The sequence below is a fragment of the Lithobates pipiens genome, unplaced genomic scaffold (assembly GCF_037356315.1).
Source record: "Lithobates pipiens isolate NorthernLeopardFrog02 unplaced genomic scaffold, aLitPip1_a1.2 Scaffold_25, whole genome shotgun sequence".
In the NCBI taxonomy this organism is placed as follows: domain Eukaryota; kingdom Metazoa; phylum Chordata; class Amphibia; order Anura; family Ranidae; genus Lithobates; species Lithobates pipiens.
Genome location: NW_027507787.1, coordinates 180,525,700 through 180,547,550, shown reverse-complemented (window position 1 = coordinate 180,547,550; position 21,851 = coordinate 180,525,700). Strand labels below are relative to the sequence as shown.

General features: G+C 42.6%; 1 protein-coding gene across 1 annotated transcript in view; it reads left to right on the top strand.

Moving 5' to 3' along the window:
• ADGRA1 (adhesion G protein-coupled receptor A1) overlaps positions 1-21,851 on the top strand; it is a 1,280,537-nt gene that overhangs the window by 861,669 nt on the left and 397,017 nt on the right. Inside the window, exons 13-14 of the mRNA XM_077455240.1 lie at positions 11,224-11,431; positions 12,245-12,453. Coding sequence (XP_077311366.1) covers positions 11,224-11,431; positions 12,245-12,453 — 417 coding nt within the window. The remainder of the gene's footprint in view (positions 1-11,223; positions 11,432-12,244; positions 12,454-21,851) is intronic.

The following is a 21,851-nucleotide window of genomic DNA, read 5'->3' as shown; positions in this document are numbered from 1 at the left end:
ACACATGACCAGCTACTGTTCACAAAAGATGAGCTTGGGGACACTAGTTTTAGTGACCCTGGGGACAACCAGGAATTATGTCACTTTGGAACACTTCCTGTTGTGGCCATGGGAAAGGGAGTGAAGGGAAATCTCCACAATGATATACAGATGGTAACAAAAAAAATGCAGGGGTTCTAACCCTCTCATAGTCCCTTAAAATGAAAAAAAAAAAATTTGTTTTTAGTTGTAAACCTGATTCATGGAATTTGAGCTGTGCACATAAATCTGCAGTGTTTTCTTATCTCTCTTCAAAGCACTATGTCCCATGGCTTTCTCCTGCTCTGTTCTTCTGTTATCAGCATGATAACTTCTGACAAGTTCTCTTAAATGTGATAAAACCAGCCTGTCTCTGCCAATCTAGAAGTGGGTGTGTGCCTTTCCTCCAATCAGCTGTCTCCCAGTGTAATCCAACACTACACTGCCACTGCTGAATGAGGAATATAAAAATACTAACACAATGTTCACTTTTTAAACCGTATATAAAGCTTAAGACAGCAGATATGCATGCAAAACTTATGTTGGGAGATTTGTTTCATCGCTGTGTATCATCTGAGGCTGTTCACTTTACTGGGTATATGTGAGGGTTTACATCCACTTTAAGCCTTTCATGTGGTTCAAGGATGCAAAACCCCAGTTAGATAATAAGCGAGTGTTTTGATCCTGGGGTTGATTTAATAAAAGCAAATAGGCTGCTCATTTTAAAAGGGAAGTTAAACTTTGGAAGATAATTTTTCCAAGAGCTTAGCAAATGAGTTGAAACTCTGCTGACATCCATCATCCAAACATGTACAAGCAAAAATGCATTTTTTTATTTTGCTTGCATGCAATTGGTTAGTCTTTCCAAATTGTAACTTCACCACATTTAATAAGCTCTAGGGCAACTTCCCTTGCAAAGTGAACAGCCTGTGCTTTTAGTAAATCAACCCCAGGATCTCAGAGGCAGATATCTCACTAATAGGGTTCCTGAAAGAAGAGAAATTGTCAGGTGGCTTAAAGTGATTGTGAAGCTTTGTCTTTTTTTTTTTTTTTTTTAAATAACAAACATGTCATACTTACCTTCACTGTGCAGTTAGTTTTTCACAGAGTGGCCCCCGATCCTCGACTTCTGGGGTCCCCTGGGGGCACTGGTAGCTCCTCCCCACATCATATAACCCCCTAGGAGAAGTGATTTCTCGGGGGGTTACCTTGCAGGCGCGCTCCTGAGTCCAGCACTTGCATGCATAGACGCAGAATGCCCGACTCAGCCCTGCCCCCCGGCACCCATGTCATTGGATTTGATTGACAGCAGCGGGAGCTAATGGCTGCGCTGCTATCAATCTATCCAATTAAGAGCCGAGACAACGGGCAGAGGGGAAGAGCGCGTCTCCGGCGTGGGAAATACGTGACTCAGGTGAGTAAAACGGGAGGGCTGGGGGGCCGGTCAGTATCAGAAGTTTTTTCACCTTAATGCATCCAAAAAACACGAGGGTTTACAACCCCTTTAACTATCCAAAGAACTATAAAACTAATTTTGGACAATAAATGGAGCCTTATGGTTTTTGATGATTTTACCCTTGGATATATCTTATGTTATTTTTCAATTTGTCCAATATCCTACTATATTATTATATTCTAATTTCCAGAGTATATCACAGCCTCTGAACTAGTGGATAACATGCACTGCAGACCTCTGTGAAGTAGTGTTGTAGACAGGCTGCTCTCCATGGTGCTGAATAAGTATCTAGAATCGATTCATTTCTCTTCTCGCTGTACACAACGAGCATCAATGAATACATTTATAACAGGCAGCCCAAACTAAAATAACAGCATTTTAACTGTACTTTAACTACATCTATTTACAGAGGTGTCCTTTGGTTGAATATTGGTAACTGTCCCAGACAGAGCACAGCAGCATTTACAGGATGTGGAAGAACTATGGAATATCTTGCTGTATAGAGATGGCAGTGTCAGGCAGGACATAATGACTCACAACCCAGACTGTCCATCTTTGAGGGAAACTTTTCTCTACTCCTAAATTATACTGTAGAAGTACAATGAGAAGTATACATGAATACTGAAGGAAGGAGTTGATTGTAAGAAGTTTATGCAGTTTGCAAAGGACCATGCCGGTTGCTGTGAAATACTTTAATACTGGGCATTTTCACCCCCTTTCTGCCCAGGCCATTTTTCATCTTTCACTCTGTCGCATTTTGAATGACAATTGTGCAGTCATGCAACACTCTACTCAAACAAAATGTTTCTTATTTTTTTCCCCCCACTAATAGAGCTTTTTTTGGTGGTATTTGATCACCACTGTTTTTTTATTTTTTGCTAAACAAAAAAGACCGAATATGTTAAAAAAAATAATAATTTGTTTCTGTTATAACATTTTGTAAAATATGTTTTCTCCTTCACTGACGAGCACTGATGAGGCTACACTGGTGGGGACTAATGAGGCGGAACTGATGAGGTGGCACTCATGATGAGACACTAATATGCAGCAGTGGTGAGCACTGATAGGCACTCATAGGCGGCATTGATGGGCACTCATTGGTGGCGCTGATGGGCATTCATTGGTGGCACTGATGGGCACTCATAGGCAGCACTGATGAGGTACTCATTGGTGGCACTGATGGGCAGCACTGATGAGGTACTGACAGTCATTACTGATGGACACTGATTGGCATCCCTAATGGGCACTGATTGGCCTCCTTTATGGGCACTGAGTGGGCATGAATTGGCATCCCTGGTGGGCATCCTTGATGGGTCTGCACTGATTATCAACGCAGGCCCCCCTGTCAGAAGTGCCACTGATCAGCTCTCCTCTACTCGCATCTTGACAGCTCAAATAGAAGAAAAGCCGATAAATGGCACTTCCTGGTTACGATGTGACCAGATGTGATTGGGCACAGCTGATCACATGGTAAACAGCCTACGTCATAGACTCTTTACCAAGATCAGAGATGCAGTGCATCAGAGCGTCACACTGCACTACCGATCGCCATACTGCGTTCCCTCGTGAGTGTGCGCCAGCGGCTTTCCCTGCTGGATGACATATGACACCCAGTCAGGATAATACAACCACCCTGTGGCCGTCATTTTGCATACTGCGGGTGGTAAATGGTAAAAGCTAAAGATTATTTTTAGACCTACTGCTTTAGTAACCTAACTTACTTGTAGTGAAGGGTGTCCCACATCATAGAGTTCTGCAAAACGGGATGGCCTATCCTTTACCTTTCTCTGAATTTCTGGTGCATAGGGGTGGGACATCCATTATGTCACCTCAGGTAGTTGGAACACATGTCGAAGAACCGGTGGTGTTTCCTGGTTTATTACTCTTACATGCTAATACATACTAGCTCAATGTGAGTGCAATTTTAGCAAGTTTTTTTAATTAATAAAGTGGTGTAACACTGTGGGAGCTTTTTTCCTTTCATTTTAATACTACCACAAGTGTTAATAGTGGGTAAATAGAACTAGAGGGGGAAGAGGACCAGTGGAATAATACCAGGTATAACGAAACGTCACACACTCCGCTTGAGTGCTTTCATCATATACCACCTCCTCCCAGTGTCAATATAGATATCAGATATTCCAACCGTTCACAAGCACAAACAAGACGATACTTGTTTAGTTGCTGAACATGGACTGTTTTATTTGAGATGACACACAAATATATACAGCAGGCTTACACTAAAAACTGTAACCAGAAACCTAATTAACATGAGCTAGTTATCTAATCATTTACCCAGACTAGGTGACTCAGAGATATGACCCCCCCCCCCCCCCCCCAGGGTAGATTCCATGTTTCCTAGTTCACTGACGATAGAATACACATTATCATAAACATCAGCAGAGAACTCTTTCCCGCAATAGCAGGGTAAATTAGCACAAACAACAGTATGATCAGCTCTCTCAACTAACATGTTGAGGTCAGAATCAAAGAAACCAAGAATAGTCTTTACATATATCCTGGGAGATATTGTGGATAAATATAACTGCCCCATTTTAAGTAATCCAATATATATTTTCTCAGTCACTATTTATAATATGGCATATATAGGGTACCCAGAGTCTGTGTGTCTTGGGGGACATGGACCTGAATCTAAAGTAACACCACCTCAAGGGTCCCCAGGCATACAGCTCACAAAGAGCACTGTTCCCCCAAATGCCAGGGCCCATAATCAGTTATCAGGAGGCCAGCATTCAGTCCCCTCCAAAAGCTTCTGTCACAGGTATAGCTAGGAAGATATTACCCCAGGTTGTGAGAAAGCTGCATCTTTCCAGATTGGGTCACATTCAGTGCAGGACTTAGGGTGCTGGGGGCCCCTGGGCTTGAGTCACTTTCAGGCCCTACCTTCTATATTAATTTGTCGCCATCTGGTGCCATAACAATATAATCGATCCAATCGTTATTTGAAGTGCCAAGCTACTTTTAAAAGGTGACTGGTACCGTAGACAGTGTTAAATGCTAAACAAAGTAATAATCTATTACTGATTGAAGCTTGAAAAGTTTTTTTTCCAATAAATAAATAATGATTAAAAAAGTTCAAAGTGATCAAGTATTTATTGCAATGCACAAATATCTTGGTCAGAATGAGAACATAAAACACTTATTTACCTGGAAAACATATTGAAAAACAATCAACTACCTTGTAAGGTTGCAATCATAACAAATCAATTGCAAGAATATAACAAAATAACTCATTGAACAAAGTAGTGCAAGATAAATTGTACATTCTACTCTTCCTGAGTATTACAATACCACATGTGTGGGACTTTTCCACAGCCTGGCCACTTAGAGAGGCCCAACATGCAGGGAGAACCATCACGTGTTCTAGGAGCATAAATTACACATCTAACTTCTTGACTACCTATTACACTTTTGAAGACCCAGGAGCACCAGGACTATGACACGTGACACTGATGTGGCACTGATGACACGTGGCACTGATGTGGCACTGATGACAGATGACACTAATATGTGGCACTGCTGACAGATGGCACTAATACGTGGCACTGATGACACGTGACACTGATGACAGATGACACTAATACATGGCACTGAAGACACATGACACTGATAACAGATGGCACTAAAATGCGGCACTGATGACATGTGGCACTGATGACAGATGACACTAATATGTGGCACTGCTGACAGATGGCACTAATACGTGGCACTGATGATAGATGGCACTAGTACGTGACACTGATGACACGTGACACTGATAACAGATGGCACATGGCACTAGGGACAGGTGGCACTGAGGACAGATGGCACTGGGGACAGGTGGCACTGGGGACAGGTGGCACTGATGACATGTGACACTGATGACAGATGGCACTTATATGTGGCACTGGGGACAGGTGGCACTGGGGACAGATGGCACTGATGACAGATGGCACTTATACGTGGCACTGGGGACAGGTGGCACTGATGAAAGATGGCACTTATATGTGGCACTGGGGACAGATGGCACTGGGGATAGGTGGCACTTATACATGGCAGTGGCACTGGGCAAAGATGGTACTGATGACAGAGGGCACTTATACGTGGCACTGATGACAGATGGCACTTATATGTGGCACTGGGGACAGATGGCACTTATATATGGCAGTGGCACTGGGGACAGATGGCACTTATACGTGGCACTGGGGACAGGTGGCACTTATACATGGCAGTGGCACTGGGGACAGGTGGCACTGATGACAGATGGCACTTATACGTGGCACTGGGGACAGGTGGCACTGATGACAGATGGCACTTATACGTGGCACTGGAGACAGGTGGCACTTATACATTGCAGTGGCACTGGGGACAGGTGGCACTGATGACAGATGGCACTTATACGTGGCACTGGGGACAGGTGGCACTGATGACAGATGGCACTTATACGTGGCACTGGGGACAGGTGGCACTGATGACAGATGGCACTGAGTACAGATGGCACTTATACGTGGCACTGGGGACAGGTGGCACTGGGGACAGGTGGCACTGGGGACAGAGAGATGGCACTGGGGACAGATGGCACTGGGGACAGCACTTTACATTTTTTTTTTTTTTTTTTACTCACAGTGACAGGCTGCATGTCGCTCTCCCTCCTCACAGGCTGTCTCTGTGAGGGGGAGAGCCGGCGATGAGAGATGATCTCATGATATCATCTCTCATTGGACAGATCAGTGCTAAATGGCCGCTGTGATTGGCCATTTAGCATGATCTGTGATTGGCTGTGTCCAAGGGACACTGCCGACACAGAACTTCCCCGATGCGCGCCTGCGGCACGCATCAGGGGAAGTAAACAAGGACGTCCTCCCAGCAACTGCCGTCCGCGCTGTAGCCTGCTATAGCGCGGACGCCTAGTGCAAAGTATGGGCTCGCGGGGCCCCCTATTGGACGGGGCCCATGGGCTTGAGCCCCGTCAAGCCCTATTGAAAGTCCGGCCCTGGTCACATTGATTTATCCACAAGCGATTTATGACTTTCTTTTGTAAACAAAGGGTCAAAATTGGTCTAGTGAGTGCAGAAAAATACCTTTGGTGTTGGCACAGTAGATTGGAACACATTATTGTGATAGTGAAGAAGCACTTTGGTGATAAGTTTGCACGGACTCATTTAACACTTTGATGAGACTTTATTTGAACGTGTGTTATTATTCATCAGTTTTGTTTGAATTATTGCAAGCGCTATTTGTTTTTTTATGTTTTAATTTGTATCCCATAGAAGAAGTTACTTCCTTTCCTCCCCAATTGTCCATTGAGAAAAAAAAGCTTTCATTTTTTACACAGCCTGTAACGAGTCGCAGAAACCTCTCCCCCATTCACAGTTCAGGTTCTAGGCAGGGAAAAAAATGAAAGAACATTTCTTAATGAAGGAAGGTGGGAGGAGGGGGCGGGACCCCATCAGGTTTTTTTTTTATTGAATTCAGCCGGAGGACATGAAACCTGCATACTAGAAGTTCATTTCAAAGCAATGACCCCAAGGAAACTATACATACAATTCAAGTCTCCTAACATGGTACCAGTGAAACAAGAGGAAAAAAAAAAAGAATAAAAAATAACATTAACTGATAACAGATGATAGATTACAGAAATAGCAGTCTCTGGGCTTGACTATTCCGCAGCAAGAGCTGACTCACAGATGTTTTGCCTCACAAGTCGCTGAGTTTCGTGGGTCTTGGTGGAATTTCTCCATTTTCAGTCTTTGTCTTATAGTGTTATATGCAACAACTCAGCAGTAAAATGTCACTTCTAAAATCCAGCAGTGGCTCTATTACAAACATTTAATATAACACTACAACACTGAGATAGCTGCTAATTTCATTTCTCTGTAGTAGACAAGAATTCTATTCTATTGCAATTGAACATAATAACTTGATACGAAGATAAGATATTCACCCGCCATTACAGTATGTAGTATGTATAACATACATACAGTGGGTATAGAAAAGAACCACCTTTGTTGCTTAGCGGCCTGAAATGAAGACAGGACGTTTTTGTTTTATTCAGCTGCATTTTCTAGTGCAACTTATAACATTCAAGTGAAAGATATACAGTAACATCAACACATCAGAAAAAAACAAACAAACAAACAGTATCACCGAATTGGAAAAAGAATCCCCCCCTGTATGTGAGCATTTTGTTGGACCACCTTTAATTACGCTAAATGTTTCAGTGTGCACATGTCCAATATTTATGTAAAACCTTTATCCCAAAAGTTTGCTGTAACTGCTTATAAAGTGTGAGCTGGAGTTTGACAGCAACGTATTAGTGTCTAAAAAGTGGAGCTCCACCCAAAAGGGAAAGGTCCACTCGTTCTTCGCACCCCCCCCCCCCCAGTATTTGTAGCTGCTGATTTTACATTTTTTGAGGGAGACCGGAGCTCCTCTTAAATATTATTTTTTAAACATACCTATTGATCCTGTCATGACATCCTTGTGCAGGCACTTCCTGTTGTTGGGGACAGTGCTCTGCCCCTGTCTTCTTGCAGCTATCCTGCATTATTATTCTGTTGTATGCACTTCTGACAATATGGGGATAATTTACTGAACACTTTGCAAAAATAGCATTATTGCTTGTACCTGATTGTATGATAAAAATCAGCAGGTTTTCATCTCTTTCTCGAAGCTCTGTGAACTTCTCTTGCAAAGTAAACAGTATTTTTGCCTTTAGTAAATCTACCCCATAAGTGACTGTGCTGATGCTCATTTGTGAGAATGGGTAATCAGTAATGATTATGGCTGATTGCCAAAGTCAATGACATGATATACCATAACTAAGGAATGTAAGAAATGACAGATCTCTTACACAAATGTAAGAAATTTACTGGTAATGACAGCGATCTGCAATTTTTAGCAGGACTGCAACATTACAGCGGACAAATCTGACCCTAAGTGACACTTTTTAGGGACCAGTTACAGTGATTAGTGCTAAAAAAAATGCACTGATCAATGTATAAATGACACTGGCAGGGGAGGGGTTAACACTAGGGGGTTATCAAGGGGTTAACTGTGTTCCCCGGGTGTGTTCTAACTGTGTGGGGGCTGGGCTCACTGGGACAACACAGAGATCGCTGTTCCTGATCACTAAGAATGGCAGATCTCCATGTTGTCCCCTGTCAGAACGGGAAACCACCTTGTTTACATAGACAGATCCCCATTGCCTCTCTGCGCAGCGATCGTGGGTGGCCGGCAGACATCGAGTCCCCCAGTCCCATGCGCCTGCTCCTGTGGTGCACATTGGGCATGTGCCCACAGTATCTATTGCCTGAAATGGCATACAGATACGTCATTTTGCTCAATAGAGCCGCCCTGCCGCAGTATATGTGTAGTGGATGGTCTTAAAGTGGTATACTGGACACCCAGCATATTGGCAGCAAAGGTATCCAGTGCATCCCCTCACCAGCATTCCAACAGTGCAAACAAATAGCCACTGTCCTATAACTGGACTTTGCAGCAAGAAGCACATGGAAGGGCAACACATGTGTATAACAATGTGTAATGTGTGCTGCTTTTACTTTCTGATCTGGCTGTTTTTTCTCCCTGCTTTGCAAGGAGGAGAAACAGCCAGATTGCTGTTCCTAAGCACACAGAGTTCTGTTTTTGAAACTCTGTCTGTAAATGGTCACAAGCAATCATGGGCTTAATTCTGCTGTTGAACTTGTGCTGTGTCCAGCAAGGAGTGTGTTTATGGACACCCCAAACCCAGAAGACAAGCGGTGACCTACATGTATGTTATCTGGCCTGCCTGTGCCGCTCGCTCACAGTAAAACGATGTGGGTGGGCGGCATGTAGTTAAGTAATGCCGCGTACATATGACCGGACTTTTCGAGGGACTAGGTCCGACGGACTTTCGGCGGAGTTCTGACGGAGTTCTGACAGAGTTCTGATGGACTTTCCGAATAAACAGACTTGGCCACACACAATCACACCAAAGTCCGACGGATTCGAACGTGATGACGTACGACCGGACTAGGAAAAGGAAGTTCATAGCCAGTAGCCAATAGCTGCCCTCGCGTCGGTTTTTGTGCGTCGGACTAGCATACACACGAGCTGATTTCTCAGTAGGAACTGGGTCCGGCAGAGTTCCAGTGGAAAAATTTAAAACATGTTCTATTTCTAAAGTCTGACAGATTTTTGGCAAGCAAAGGTCCGATGGAGCCCACACAAGATCGAATTGTCCGACGGACTCATTCCGTTGGACCTTTGCTGTTAAAAAGTCCGGTCGTGTGTACGTGGCATTAGAAGTCTTGGATTGCACTGGTGTGGAATACAAGGTAAATCGTCTTTCTCATAAAGTTCCATGTTTCTGAAAAATAACTCCTCTAAGTCTTTTTCCTGTTCCTTTTGAGATTGAAAACTGATATCCAATTAAAAAGAACAAGAACAAATAGCTATAATCCCTCTAACAATGCAATATCAAAAGAAAACACAGAGAGGCTTTCAAAGTAGCAAGACAACTTTACAAAAAGATGACAGAAAAAAAATATTAAAGAAATACCAAATCTGCTATAAGCACAAGATGGTATTGCTGCCAGCACAGCCACTGAGGTGCAATAGACATCAGTGCTCTCCTGATCTATATTTACAAATGTAACAAGTAGGTAATAGTATGCGCTGTAGCTGATAGAAAACATGGAGGGAGACGCAATGGACTGGGGAGAGAATGCAGGGAAGCAGAAGCAAGCAGCACCACGTAATCATGTATGCATGCATGTGAATGTCTAAACCAACACCTATGGGACATCTCCTTGAAATGGAATCTGTAAACTTGGTAATTATACATAATAGCAGAACACATTGGGTAATAAATATTAGAACAGAAAGCTTCCAATGTGCCTTTGCCCTTTTTTTCTTGGCTTTCTCCTTTGTAAATATCGGTATTCATGAAGACTGAGCATCAATGTGATACTAGGCTCTGACTTGTTTTTAAAGGTCTACCTCTTATGACGTTAGTCTCACAATGCTTCCTCTATGAGGGGATAAGAAGGAATTAACTCCTTCACAGCCACAGAGCCTGCTACACGCTCTGCATGTCTTGATCCCCTAACTGATGTAATTTCCAGACGAATTAGAAGTATCCATAGATTAACCCATGCTGAAACGCCTTTGATTCCTGCTTGTAGGCACTTAAGCTTACTCCTGGTGAGACCACGGTGCTAGATCAGTATAATGCACTAATGTGTAATTTTTATAAGAGAACAGTGCTGCATATCATGAGTCTATTCACACTGCTCCTTGCTCTTTAGATCCTGGTGAAAAATGATTCCTACCTTCCTTTTAAAAAAATTCTGCTCCATGGTAAGGCTTTAATATAAGTTGTCTGATTGTGTATTAAGTGAAGGAGAAAACCTGGTAGAGATTGTCTCTTTAAATCAGATCTGCAGTGTTGATGGACCCCTCTAGCAGGCATGGTAGGAACCATTCTCACCTCTGCAGCAGGGAGCTTGACCATACAGCCTAACACATGCAGTGGAAATGCTTTCCCTTTTAATATGCACTCTACCAGTCTTATTTCCATGGTTACAGCTCCCGCTTGTATGGTTGCTTCCATTCTGCGGGAAAAAAAAGAGGAAGAGAGCGCATATCCTTAGTGCTGTAGTTTAAAACCTAATGAAAGCAGCCCTGTTGTGACTTGCATTTTCAATTTTTTTTTTCTTTTTTTTTTTCTCTCTCCCTGTTCTCTCTCTGTCTCTGATGCACAGAACACTGTAGCCATCGCCTCTATTCATTTACCACAGTCTGTATTTGCACAGTCTCCATCCTTACAATCTGTTGATAACTCCACTTGCAAGCTCCAGTTTATCGTTTTTCGGAATGGGAAACTCTTTCAGATCACTGGGAATACATCATATCTTGCAGATCAGGGCAAACGTCGGGAGGTTGCTACACCAGCTGTGCTTTCTAAAATAGGTAAGTTGCTCTTTTTTTTTTATTATTCCAATTTCATTTTCTCCGTTACCTAAAGCACCCTTTACGGTATCGGCAACGGTCAGCAGCCTTCCTGAAATGGGGTCTTGAAGTGGTATTAATATTCTAATGGAGCAGGACAGACATTTTAACATTTGCATAGCATGAGCAAGTAATCTTAATCTAAAAAATAAATTAAAACAACTTAACACTCTGTAATCACAGATCACCAGCAAAAAGAGGATAGACAGAAAAGCCATATGCAGACATTAAAGTGCTTTAATTAGGAAAGTAACTCCAGTTATTGCAGTTAAAGATGAATGGTAGTATCTTGCTTCTTGCATATTAATGGCCATTCATGCAGTTGTACGAGGCACACCAGGATCAGTGGCTGCCTCTTGCTGTATTACTGGAACCAAAGACACTTGTTATATATCTTTGCTATCTATTCGATGTTATTATAGACAGTAGAAAGCTTTTAAAGACTTTTACAGTGCCAATAAATAAATAAGCATGGCCAGATGTAGATGGACAATAAGCAGAAACACATAAGGATTAAAGAACTGGTGCTGTCAATTAACATGAAACTTTTTTAGAATGGAATGTTGAATCTTTAGACGAAAGTATTTTCAAGCATCGATCTGCTACTTATTTTAAAATCGCCATAGTCAACACTGTCGAATTTTTCTTAGACTATTCTGATCATGACTATTGAATTCTGCACACAAATATATGTGTATATATATATATATATATATATATATATATATATATATAGATCTATATTTTTTATTTTTTTATTTCTTTTTATTGCAGATGGGTTCAATTTTGGAAACTTCACTGACCCATTGACCATAGCCCTGAGACATATTACAAAGGGAGTAGACCCTATTGCTGCCGTTTGGGATTTTGACCTTCTTGACGGACATGGGGGCTGGTGCGGAGAAGGCTGCCACTTAATTACCTCTGCGGGCAACATCACCACCCTTCAGTGTACTCACTTCGGGAACTTTGCAGTGCTAATGGTGAGTATGTTAACTGAGACAGGCAGAACATAAACCGCACAAATAATCAGATAATTGTGCAGTGAACTATGCGCTAACAGGCAAGTAACTACGCTTTCAATTTGCATTTGATTTCCTGGGAAAAGTTAATAGGTGCTGAATGTTTGAGCCCTAGGGCTGACTTCTTTTTTTTTTTTATTGTTTAACCCCCTGTATGCTGGCAGGAGCAAATGCACAGCACTGTGCTACGTACAGCCAGCTGAGAATTAGTTTATGGTCGGCTTCCTATGATCTATGAGCAGGAACGTAGATTGATTAGCATCAGACAGTTCCATATATTGCAAGAGTGCACCCTCGCCTGACTGTATCATTTGATCCTGAGATGGTTGTCTGCTTTGTTCCAGGCTTGCACTGTGTTGATCATACTAATTAGTTGCAGGGATACCGCAACATTAGATCATTTAATAAATGGTGGAAGCTTGCAACAGAAAGCCCCTTTAAAGGCTGAAAGCTGTTGCAGAAGGGACCTGCATTGACTTCTTAGTTCCTTATGCACAAATTGTGGGTAGAAAACTACATTTTTATATACACAGAAACCTAAAGGAGCTCAGTCTGTGTTGCTGTTGCTCGACAGATGGATATCATTGCAGTCAATGTCTATCCCTTGACATAAAGTTACCTGAACGGAGTATAGTTTTGTAAGATGACTAAATAATGATCATATTCATATTCTGGGGATGCTGATTTATAACATGTTCTTTAATGGGGCTAATTGCAATGGATGCATTTCAATGGTGCTTTGGTTTCTTGAAGTCGTCGTACACATGGCGTAGCAGATGTGTCAGACGGCTATTATGCTGATGCTGTTTGCATTAAGTTATGCTGCCTTTTAAGCATTTGGAAAGGACAGTCACAGACGACAGAGCGATTGCGAGGACGACGTGTGCAGAGAATTCCAAGCTGCTGCAGTCAGAGCACAGACGTCAGCCAATCATGAGAGGGGGTTGTGACCAATGCCTGGGACTATATCCATGTGATTATTGCTGTCTACTTTATGAGAAACCAAAGTGATTCTGGGTTTACTGGATGGCCATGAATTAAAAAAAAATCTGGCAGATATGCAGTTTTTTTTTTCCTGAGTAAAATTTAATAAATGCATTTCCCAATGCTTCATTCTGGTTTATATAATAAGACTGTGCAAGGATCAAAGATGCTGTATAAAGAGCGCTTTAGTGTACAGAACAATGAAACTTGAATTACGTTTAGTTGCTCTGTACCAGAGCACTTTGCCTTAGTGGATGTGTATTTTGTCATTAATTCTACAAAAGTGTTTATTTATTTTTTTGGTTATATCAGGGCTACTACAAAAAGCTCAAGCGCCATATTTTGCCAGTCTCTCTTATTACACTGCATTATACACTGTTTTGTCTCACTGAGTTTATTTTTTGGAGTTTATTTTTTTTTTTCCGAAAATAATGTCCAATTCGATGAAGTTGCTCATGTACAGTATATCAAATGACCCACTGCAAGGTCCCACATGGCTACTTTGCATAGTTTTCATTGGACCAGGTAAATTGAGTTTGTTAATTGTTATGCATAAACCTAGCATCCACAATTGGAGAAGAAGCAGATTATCAGGAAAAAAAATCTAGTTGTTGGTGGGTAGAGACCTGATTTCCTACCCTTCATTACTTTTTATTTATTTCATATATTATATATATATATATATATATATATATATATATATATATATATAATATAATTTTTCATATAGGTGGATTCTTTTTATTTGCTTTTGACACTGTCCTCAGACAGGAGATGCTCAATTTACCTCTACTGTAAACATAGATTGTTTTAAACATTTTACATCACCATGCTGTTGGTTTAAAAACCAAACCTGTTGCAAAGTTTCTTAGCTATAGCTCCTGCCAATAACAGCACTTCCTGTTGTAGAATGGCAACGCGTAGCCACTGCCTTAACATTTATAGCATCCTGATGTGTGAGCTAATGGCCTGAATATCAGTTCCATCGCATAGACAACCCAGTAGTCAACTGAACGAGCTTGCACAACAAGTTATTTTCAGTCCACAGGCTGAATGAGAGAAAATCAGTAGACCCCTTCATTCAACCTAAACAACAATGTCAAAGGAATTTCCATTGCCAGCTATTTTAGTAAGGCAGCCACAGCACCAGCAGCTGTCTTGATATCTGAATAGTAACTGCATGTGATAGAATGAGTATACCATGTGTAGTTTGTGTACATCAAGCATATGTTTGCTATATGTGCATGACAGCCTCTGGCTGCTGTTAAAGCAGAATGGTTCTAGTAACTAATGCCGCATACACACGACCGCACTTTCCGGCAGACTAGGTCTGACGGTCTTCCCGACTGACTTTTGGTGGAGTTCCGACTGACTTTCTAAACGAATAGACTTGGCCACACATGATCGGACTAAGTCCGTTCATTTTGAACGTGATGATGTAAGACAGGACTAAAAAAGGAAGTTCAATAGCCAGTAGCCAATAGCTTCCCTTGCATCGTATTTGGTCCGTCGGACCAGCATACAGACAAACGGTTTTACTTCACATCAGCACACCTCTTGGTGTGTTAGCTGTTTGTATTACCTGCCACATTCTGTGATTCTCCCAGGCAGTCTTCAATGTACATCCTTGCAAAACACATTAGTGATGAAAGGGTTGGGGGAGATGGGGGGGGGCAACCACCAGACATTATTGGGGGACACTGGCATCCATCACACCAAAAATATTGTACAGTATCTCACAAAAGTGAGTACTCCCCTCAATAGGGTTTAGGTCTAGAGATATGCTTGGCCAGTCCATCACCTTTACCCTCAGCTTATTTAGCAAGGCAGTGGTTGTCTTTGATGTGTGTTTGGGGTCGTTATTATGTTGGAATACTGCCCTGCAGCCCAGTCTCGGAAGGGAGGGGATCATGCTCTGCTTCAGTATGTCATAGTACATGTTGGCATTCATGGTGCCCTCAATGAACTGTAGCTACCTAGTTCTAGCAGCACTCATGCATCACACTCCCACCACTATGCTTGACTGTAGGCAAGACACACTTGTCTCTGTACTCCTCACCTGGTTGCCGCCACACATGCTTTTTTTTTTTTTTTATTCTTTTTATTGAGTTTGCAATAACATAAAACAACTTACAGCCTAATGGGCATTCCCAGGCTGATTACTACTACAACCCCCTGAGTCAACAATAACAACAAACCCCCCCCCCCCCAATATACCGCCACCGGCGTATACAACCAAAGAAAAACCCAACGTACACTCTAGCACCACTGCTCACTGCTCAGGACAATCTTCAAATTCGCTCATGCTCTACTGCAGGCTGTAGGCCATCCCAGGATGGAGCATGCAAGCCTTCGCCCCCCCCCCCCCCAACCAACCCCCCACTACCCCAGTAAGGAGGACCCAGGGCTACAGACGTGTTAAAACCTTAGAACGCCACCACTAAGTCCTAATGACACATTGTCAGTCAGCACTCGAATCAGCATTGGTGTGCCGCCACACATGCTTGACACAATCTGAACCAAATATGTTTATCTTGGTCTCATCAGACCACAGGACATAATAACAGTACTCCATGTCCTGCTTGTCTTCAGCATACTGTTTGGGGGCTTTCTTGTGCATCATCTTTAGAAGAGGCATCCTTCTGGGATGATAGCCATGCAGACAAATTTGTTGTAGTGTGCAGCTTATGGTCTGAGCAATGACAGGCTGACCCCTCACCCCTTCAACCTCCACATAAATGCTGGCAGCACTCATATGTCTATTTCCCAGAGACAACCTCTGGATATGATGCTGAGCATGTGCACTGAACTTCTTTGGTCGACAATGGTGAGACCCGTTCCTTGTGGAACCTGTTCTATTAAACCGCTGTATGATCTTGACCACCGTGCTGCAGATCAGTTTCAGGGTCTTGGCAATATTCTTATAGCCTAGGCCATATTTAAGTAGAGCAACATTTCTTTTTTCTAGATCATCAGAGTTTTTGTCATGAGGTGCCATGTTGAACTTCCAATGATCAGTATGACAGTAAGAGCGATAACACCAAATTTAACACACCTGCTCCCCATTTACACCTGAGACCTTGTAACGCTAACAAGTCACATGACACCGGGGAGGGAAAATGGCTAATTGGGACCAATTTGGACATTTTCACTTAGGGGTGTACTCACTTTTGTTGCCAGTGGTTTAGACATTAATGGCTGTGTGTTGAGTCATTTTGAGGGGGCAGCAAATTGACACTGTTCTACAAGCTATACACTCACTACTTTACATTGTAGCCAAGTATAATTTCTTCAGTGTTGTCACATGAAAAAAATGTGAGGGGTGTATTCACTTTTGCGAGATACTGTATGTGCGGAACTTTTGGGTGGCTTTGCTCAGGAACTAAGCGTAAATTCTACAAATTGATGCCGGGACTGTTAAGTATGAAATGTCTTATTTTGGAGGAACTTTACTGGCAGGATTGCTTTAAGCATTTAAAGGAAATTTCTACCATTAAAATGCATATAATATAGTTTGAGGTTTTGCTGAACCTAAAGGTCAGAAGTAATTTGCTGACATTCAAATGATAAGTAAAACGTTACAAATTGTTCTGCTCTAGAACAGGTGCATGGTGTGAAACAGCTCTTCGCCCTTGTACACACGGTCAGAGAATCGGTCGGAATGTGTCCTATCGGACCGTGTCGTCGGATAATCTGACTGTGTGTGGTATGCATCGGATTGATTCCATCTGACCCAATTTTCCAACATGTTGGAAATATTTCCCGATCAACTGGGCCAGTCGGACATACTCCGATCATGTGTAGAGAATTTTGATCGGACCAAGTGCCACGCATGCTCAGATCAAATTCCTACATCAAAGCTATTGGCTACTAGCCTGAATGTAGTCCCATCGTAACGAAATTACGTCATCACGTTCTGAAAGATCGGATTTTTCGCCAACTTTGTCCGACCGTGTGTATGCAACAGTTTCGGACAATATCCGACAGACAAAACCTGACGGGCAAAATCCGACGGATTTGGTTGTGGAAATCTCCGACCATGTGTACAGGGGCTTCCAGGAGATCAGTTGACCCAACTATAACTGCTGCTTCCTTGCATTATGTGCAAAATAGAGCAGAAGTATGCTTTGTTTGTATCCCTTCTTCTTTTTGGTCATCAAATTGGCCTGCCAGGAGTATAAAATTACTTTACCAAGTTTTGAGAATGAGCTTAGCCATGTAATGCATTAATCAATTAAAGATGATTTTTTTTTTTTTTTGGTTTGGTTACCCAGCAATTGAATTAAGGGGTGGAAACTCATGGTGTACTGCACACCTATTACACATATAAACTCTCTAAAGATTGGTACACATCAGGAAAATAATCAATTCTCCAAATCAGTGGAGGCTTTAGGCCCAACTGCAGGCTGGATCCCCCCACCACTTTTTTTTTATTATTACATTTTTATATACATACTTTTTTTACTTCTTTGGTCTGGTCATGAATCATCGCGGGTCCTCGTCTCCTTAAAATTCTCTAGAGGTGGGCAGGTTCTAAAATCTGCAGAGACCAGCACCATTCCTTTAGCATTCCCAGTGAGTCCAGAGAGCTGAATGATACACCCTTAAAAAAGTGCATACGGTGCCCTGGGAACAAGGTTGCATAATACTCAGTGGCATTCAACTCACGCAAGGACCAGTGTTGGCTCACAGATCAATGAGTCTGTGTGGGGCAGAGAAGAGGTGAGTAATGCAGTGTTGTTTTTTTTATTTTCATATATGCAGGGTAGTAAATTAAAGAAAATATGTAAAGCTGGAGTTGAGCTTTAATCATAGTTTGGGTGTGCCAATCATCTAATTTCCATTGTTTATTGTTTAAGCTTAGCTTAAAGCGGATCTCCACGCAGAAAGGGGAGCTCAGCTTGTCTGCCTCCTCCCCCCTCCCCTGCTACATTTAGCACATTTTGGAGAGAAAAGGGGAGCGGGTACCTGGTTTGGACAGGTACCCTCTCGGAAGTCCCCCCCCCCCTTTCCCAGCAGTCTTTCAGGACACTTCACAGGTCCCAGATAACTGCAGCCCATTCACAAATTGCAGCATGCTTCATGCATGTACAGTGGGAAACTGGCTGTGAAGCCACAAGATGCCACTGCCAGTTTCCCTTAGTCAGGTGGTGGCACCAGCACCTGATAACTGATTTAAGAATCAGCTGGGGTGAGGACACCCCTGATACCTGGACAGGTAAGTGCCCTAATAATAAAAGTCAGCAGCCACAGTATTTGTTTGGGGGGGGGGGGGGTGCCTGGAGCTCCTCTTTAAGTTCCAAGGTAAAAATAAGTGTTTTACCCCCAACACAGTGAGTTTGATTTACTAAAACTGTAGAGTGAAAAATCTGGTGCAACAATGAATTGTAGCCAATCAGATTCTAACTTCAGCTTGTTCAATTGATCTTTGACCAAATAAAATTGAAGCTGATTGGTTTCTCTGCAGAGCTGCACCAGATTTTTCACTCTCCTGTTTTAGTAAATCAACCCCAGTGTTCAGAGTCCGGAGTTACAGATCTACAAGGCTGTTTTTTGGCCTGTAGATCTATAAATACCTGGACTCATTGAAGACAGTTGCGGTTGCTAACGTCTCCTACCCATCTCCTGCTAAACAATACATTCGAAATGCATTTTACCATGGAGAAACTAAGAAACATGCCCATCTAGGTGGGGTTGGGCTCCAGATTTATATCCAATTGATGGAACTAAAAAGACTAAAGAAATACTGTTTATACCACAAGCTTCCTTGTTACATTGTTTTAATTTTACCAGTGAATGAATTAACCAATTATAATTTTGGAGATTAATTTCCTCTGTATCAAAGTTATGAATGTGCTTTATTTCTCATATTGTAACCCTAGCTGGAGATTTTTACTGAAGATTACCTGGTATAGTATGGGAAACACCAAATATCATAATGCATTGTTAGGAAGTTGGTAAATAATATTTTACCAAGGAACCATACACAACGTGCTGCCTCTGTTGGGCAGAGATAATTTGTACATGAACTCAACGCATTGTTCTAACCTTGTAGGTATAATGCTGAAAGGTATACAGAATTAGCTTGACAGGGGCCTGCAAACTTGCAATCATCTTTCTATGAAAAAATCTTCCATTACACATGCCTGGGGTGCTATGACATAGTATGTTTTTGGTGTGATGCTTTTTTTACATCATCAAAAAGAACCAAAAATAAATTGTGACTTTCCGCAGGTATCTGCATATAAGCCTTATCCAGACTGATCCTTTTAATTAGTTTCACCAATTCCTTGTCAAACTGACTTTTTTTCTTTGAGCATAATAAATCTTGGGAAAGGCAAAGAACTTCTATTATTATTTAATTTTTTTCTTTTGCTTTGTCAGCACTGGGGAGAGGCCCTATTGCTTTAGACAGGAAGCAATACAAACCTGACAAACTTTCTATGACTTCTATTAAAAAGGTGTTTTTTATTGTTGCTTGTATCTCTGTTGGAAATAATTTCTTTGATTTCTGTCCTGCTTGTGGTCAAAAGTCACAGAGAGCAATGAACACTTGGCAGATGTTTTAACCCTCCAATACTTTATCCCAAACTTTTAGATAAGTGTATCCTTCTAATGTTTTGGTTGATGGTGAGATGAACCTAGAAAAATAACACACGATTCAACTCTGCACTTTGCTGAAATCGTAAATCAGCCTTAGTACACTACATTTGATTATGGTGTTACTTGCCATTTTATCATTAGATTTTTTCGGAAAAAAATACCATTATATAATTATATTTAGAAAATATTTATTTAATTAATCTTAATGTACAGTCTTTTTTGGAAACAGTCATTTTGTGTATTAATTTACAGAATTATTGTTTTCACAAATATGATAGATTTGTGTTTAATGCTGTTAAATGTTTTTTTTATTTTTAAGTTACTGGAAGTTCTCAGCATATTAAATAATGGATGCAAAAGATTTCAATTGTTTATGCTTTAGAAACAATATAGTGAAAAACTGAGAAAAAAAACAATTCAACCTTTAAATAAAACGAGAATAAGTGTGATAACCTTATTCAACGAATCAATTTTTAGTTTATTTATTTTTTGACGAGTATATGAAGCATAAAAGTTAACCCATCTTGTATAAAGAAGATAAGTTTGATGTACCATTTTCATCTACACGTGATTACTAAGGAATAGTATAGGCATGGTGCATGTTGCATTTTTTGTACATGCATTATGTGTATTTATTTCCATAATATTACCCCATTTTATCTTTCTTCCCATTTGTTCCCTTCTCCATCCACCCTTATTATACATTTGATAATCTGTTATAAGTCAGGAATTTAATATTGTGATGAATTACAGCTTCATTGTTAGCATAAAAAAGTGTGCAACCTCAAATGAAACTTTTTAATGGATCAGTATAGGACAGCCTGGAGACGGACCACGGGGTAGGCAAAGGGCTGCATGAGTATAGTGAACTGGAAACACAGGGATTGGCCAGAAAAGTTTAAGGGGGCGGGGTTTAGTACGGGGAGCAGTGAGCTCATCCCGCCCCAGCGTCAGTCGGCGCGGAGTAAAGATTCGGACAGCATGGCGTCCTCTCTCGGTGATTTAGCCCAGCAGCTGCGGGCCGCTGCGGCGGCTAACGGTGAGAGGTGGCTGCGGGAACAGGTGGAGGCTGTGCTGGGGGATCCTCGGGACTGTGTTCGGCCAGCGGGGGAGGATTCGGCCCGGGCGCGGCGCTCCCGCCCGCCGGATCGTTTCTCCCCTGACTCCCCCAGGGCACCTGCGCAACGCCGGGCGGGGAACGCTGGCGCCGCCCCCCCCCCCGAACCTCCAGCAAAACGGCCGGCCGTACGGGCTGTGGCAGCCGCAGGACAGCGAGGGGAGAGCGGGCGCAGCATCGCACGGCCGCCGGCCGTTCCGGCGGTGGGCATGAACAGGCCGGCCATGCGGAGTGGAGGTTCTTTGGGCCTGGTCCCTGGCGCAGTCGTTGCGGGGGCGGGGCTCCGCCGAGGGAGACACTCAGAGTCTGCTGCTGGCTCCTGTGCTGCACCAGGAGAGGACTGCCGGGATCGGGAGTGGCAGCAGGCAAGCACAGGCCCAGCGGTGCGGATGGAGCCGGTCGGGAGCGCACAACACGGAAAAGTGGCGGAAAAGTCGATCGCTGGGCGGAGACGGGGACTGCCCAGGCGCATGTGCTCACCAGTCCAGGCGGGACCATCGGGACAGCTGCTGCGAGGAGAGGAGGCTCGGATTCCGGACCGGTCCGAGGGTGAGCTGACATCGTCCGACGAGGAGGTGCTGAGAGGCGTTCCGTCATCGGTGGAGTGTCGATCGGCGGCTGGTGGGAGTGCTTCCAGGCGGCCCGGTAAGTCTGC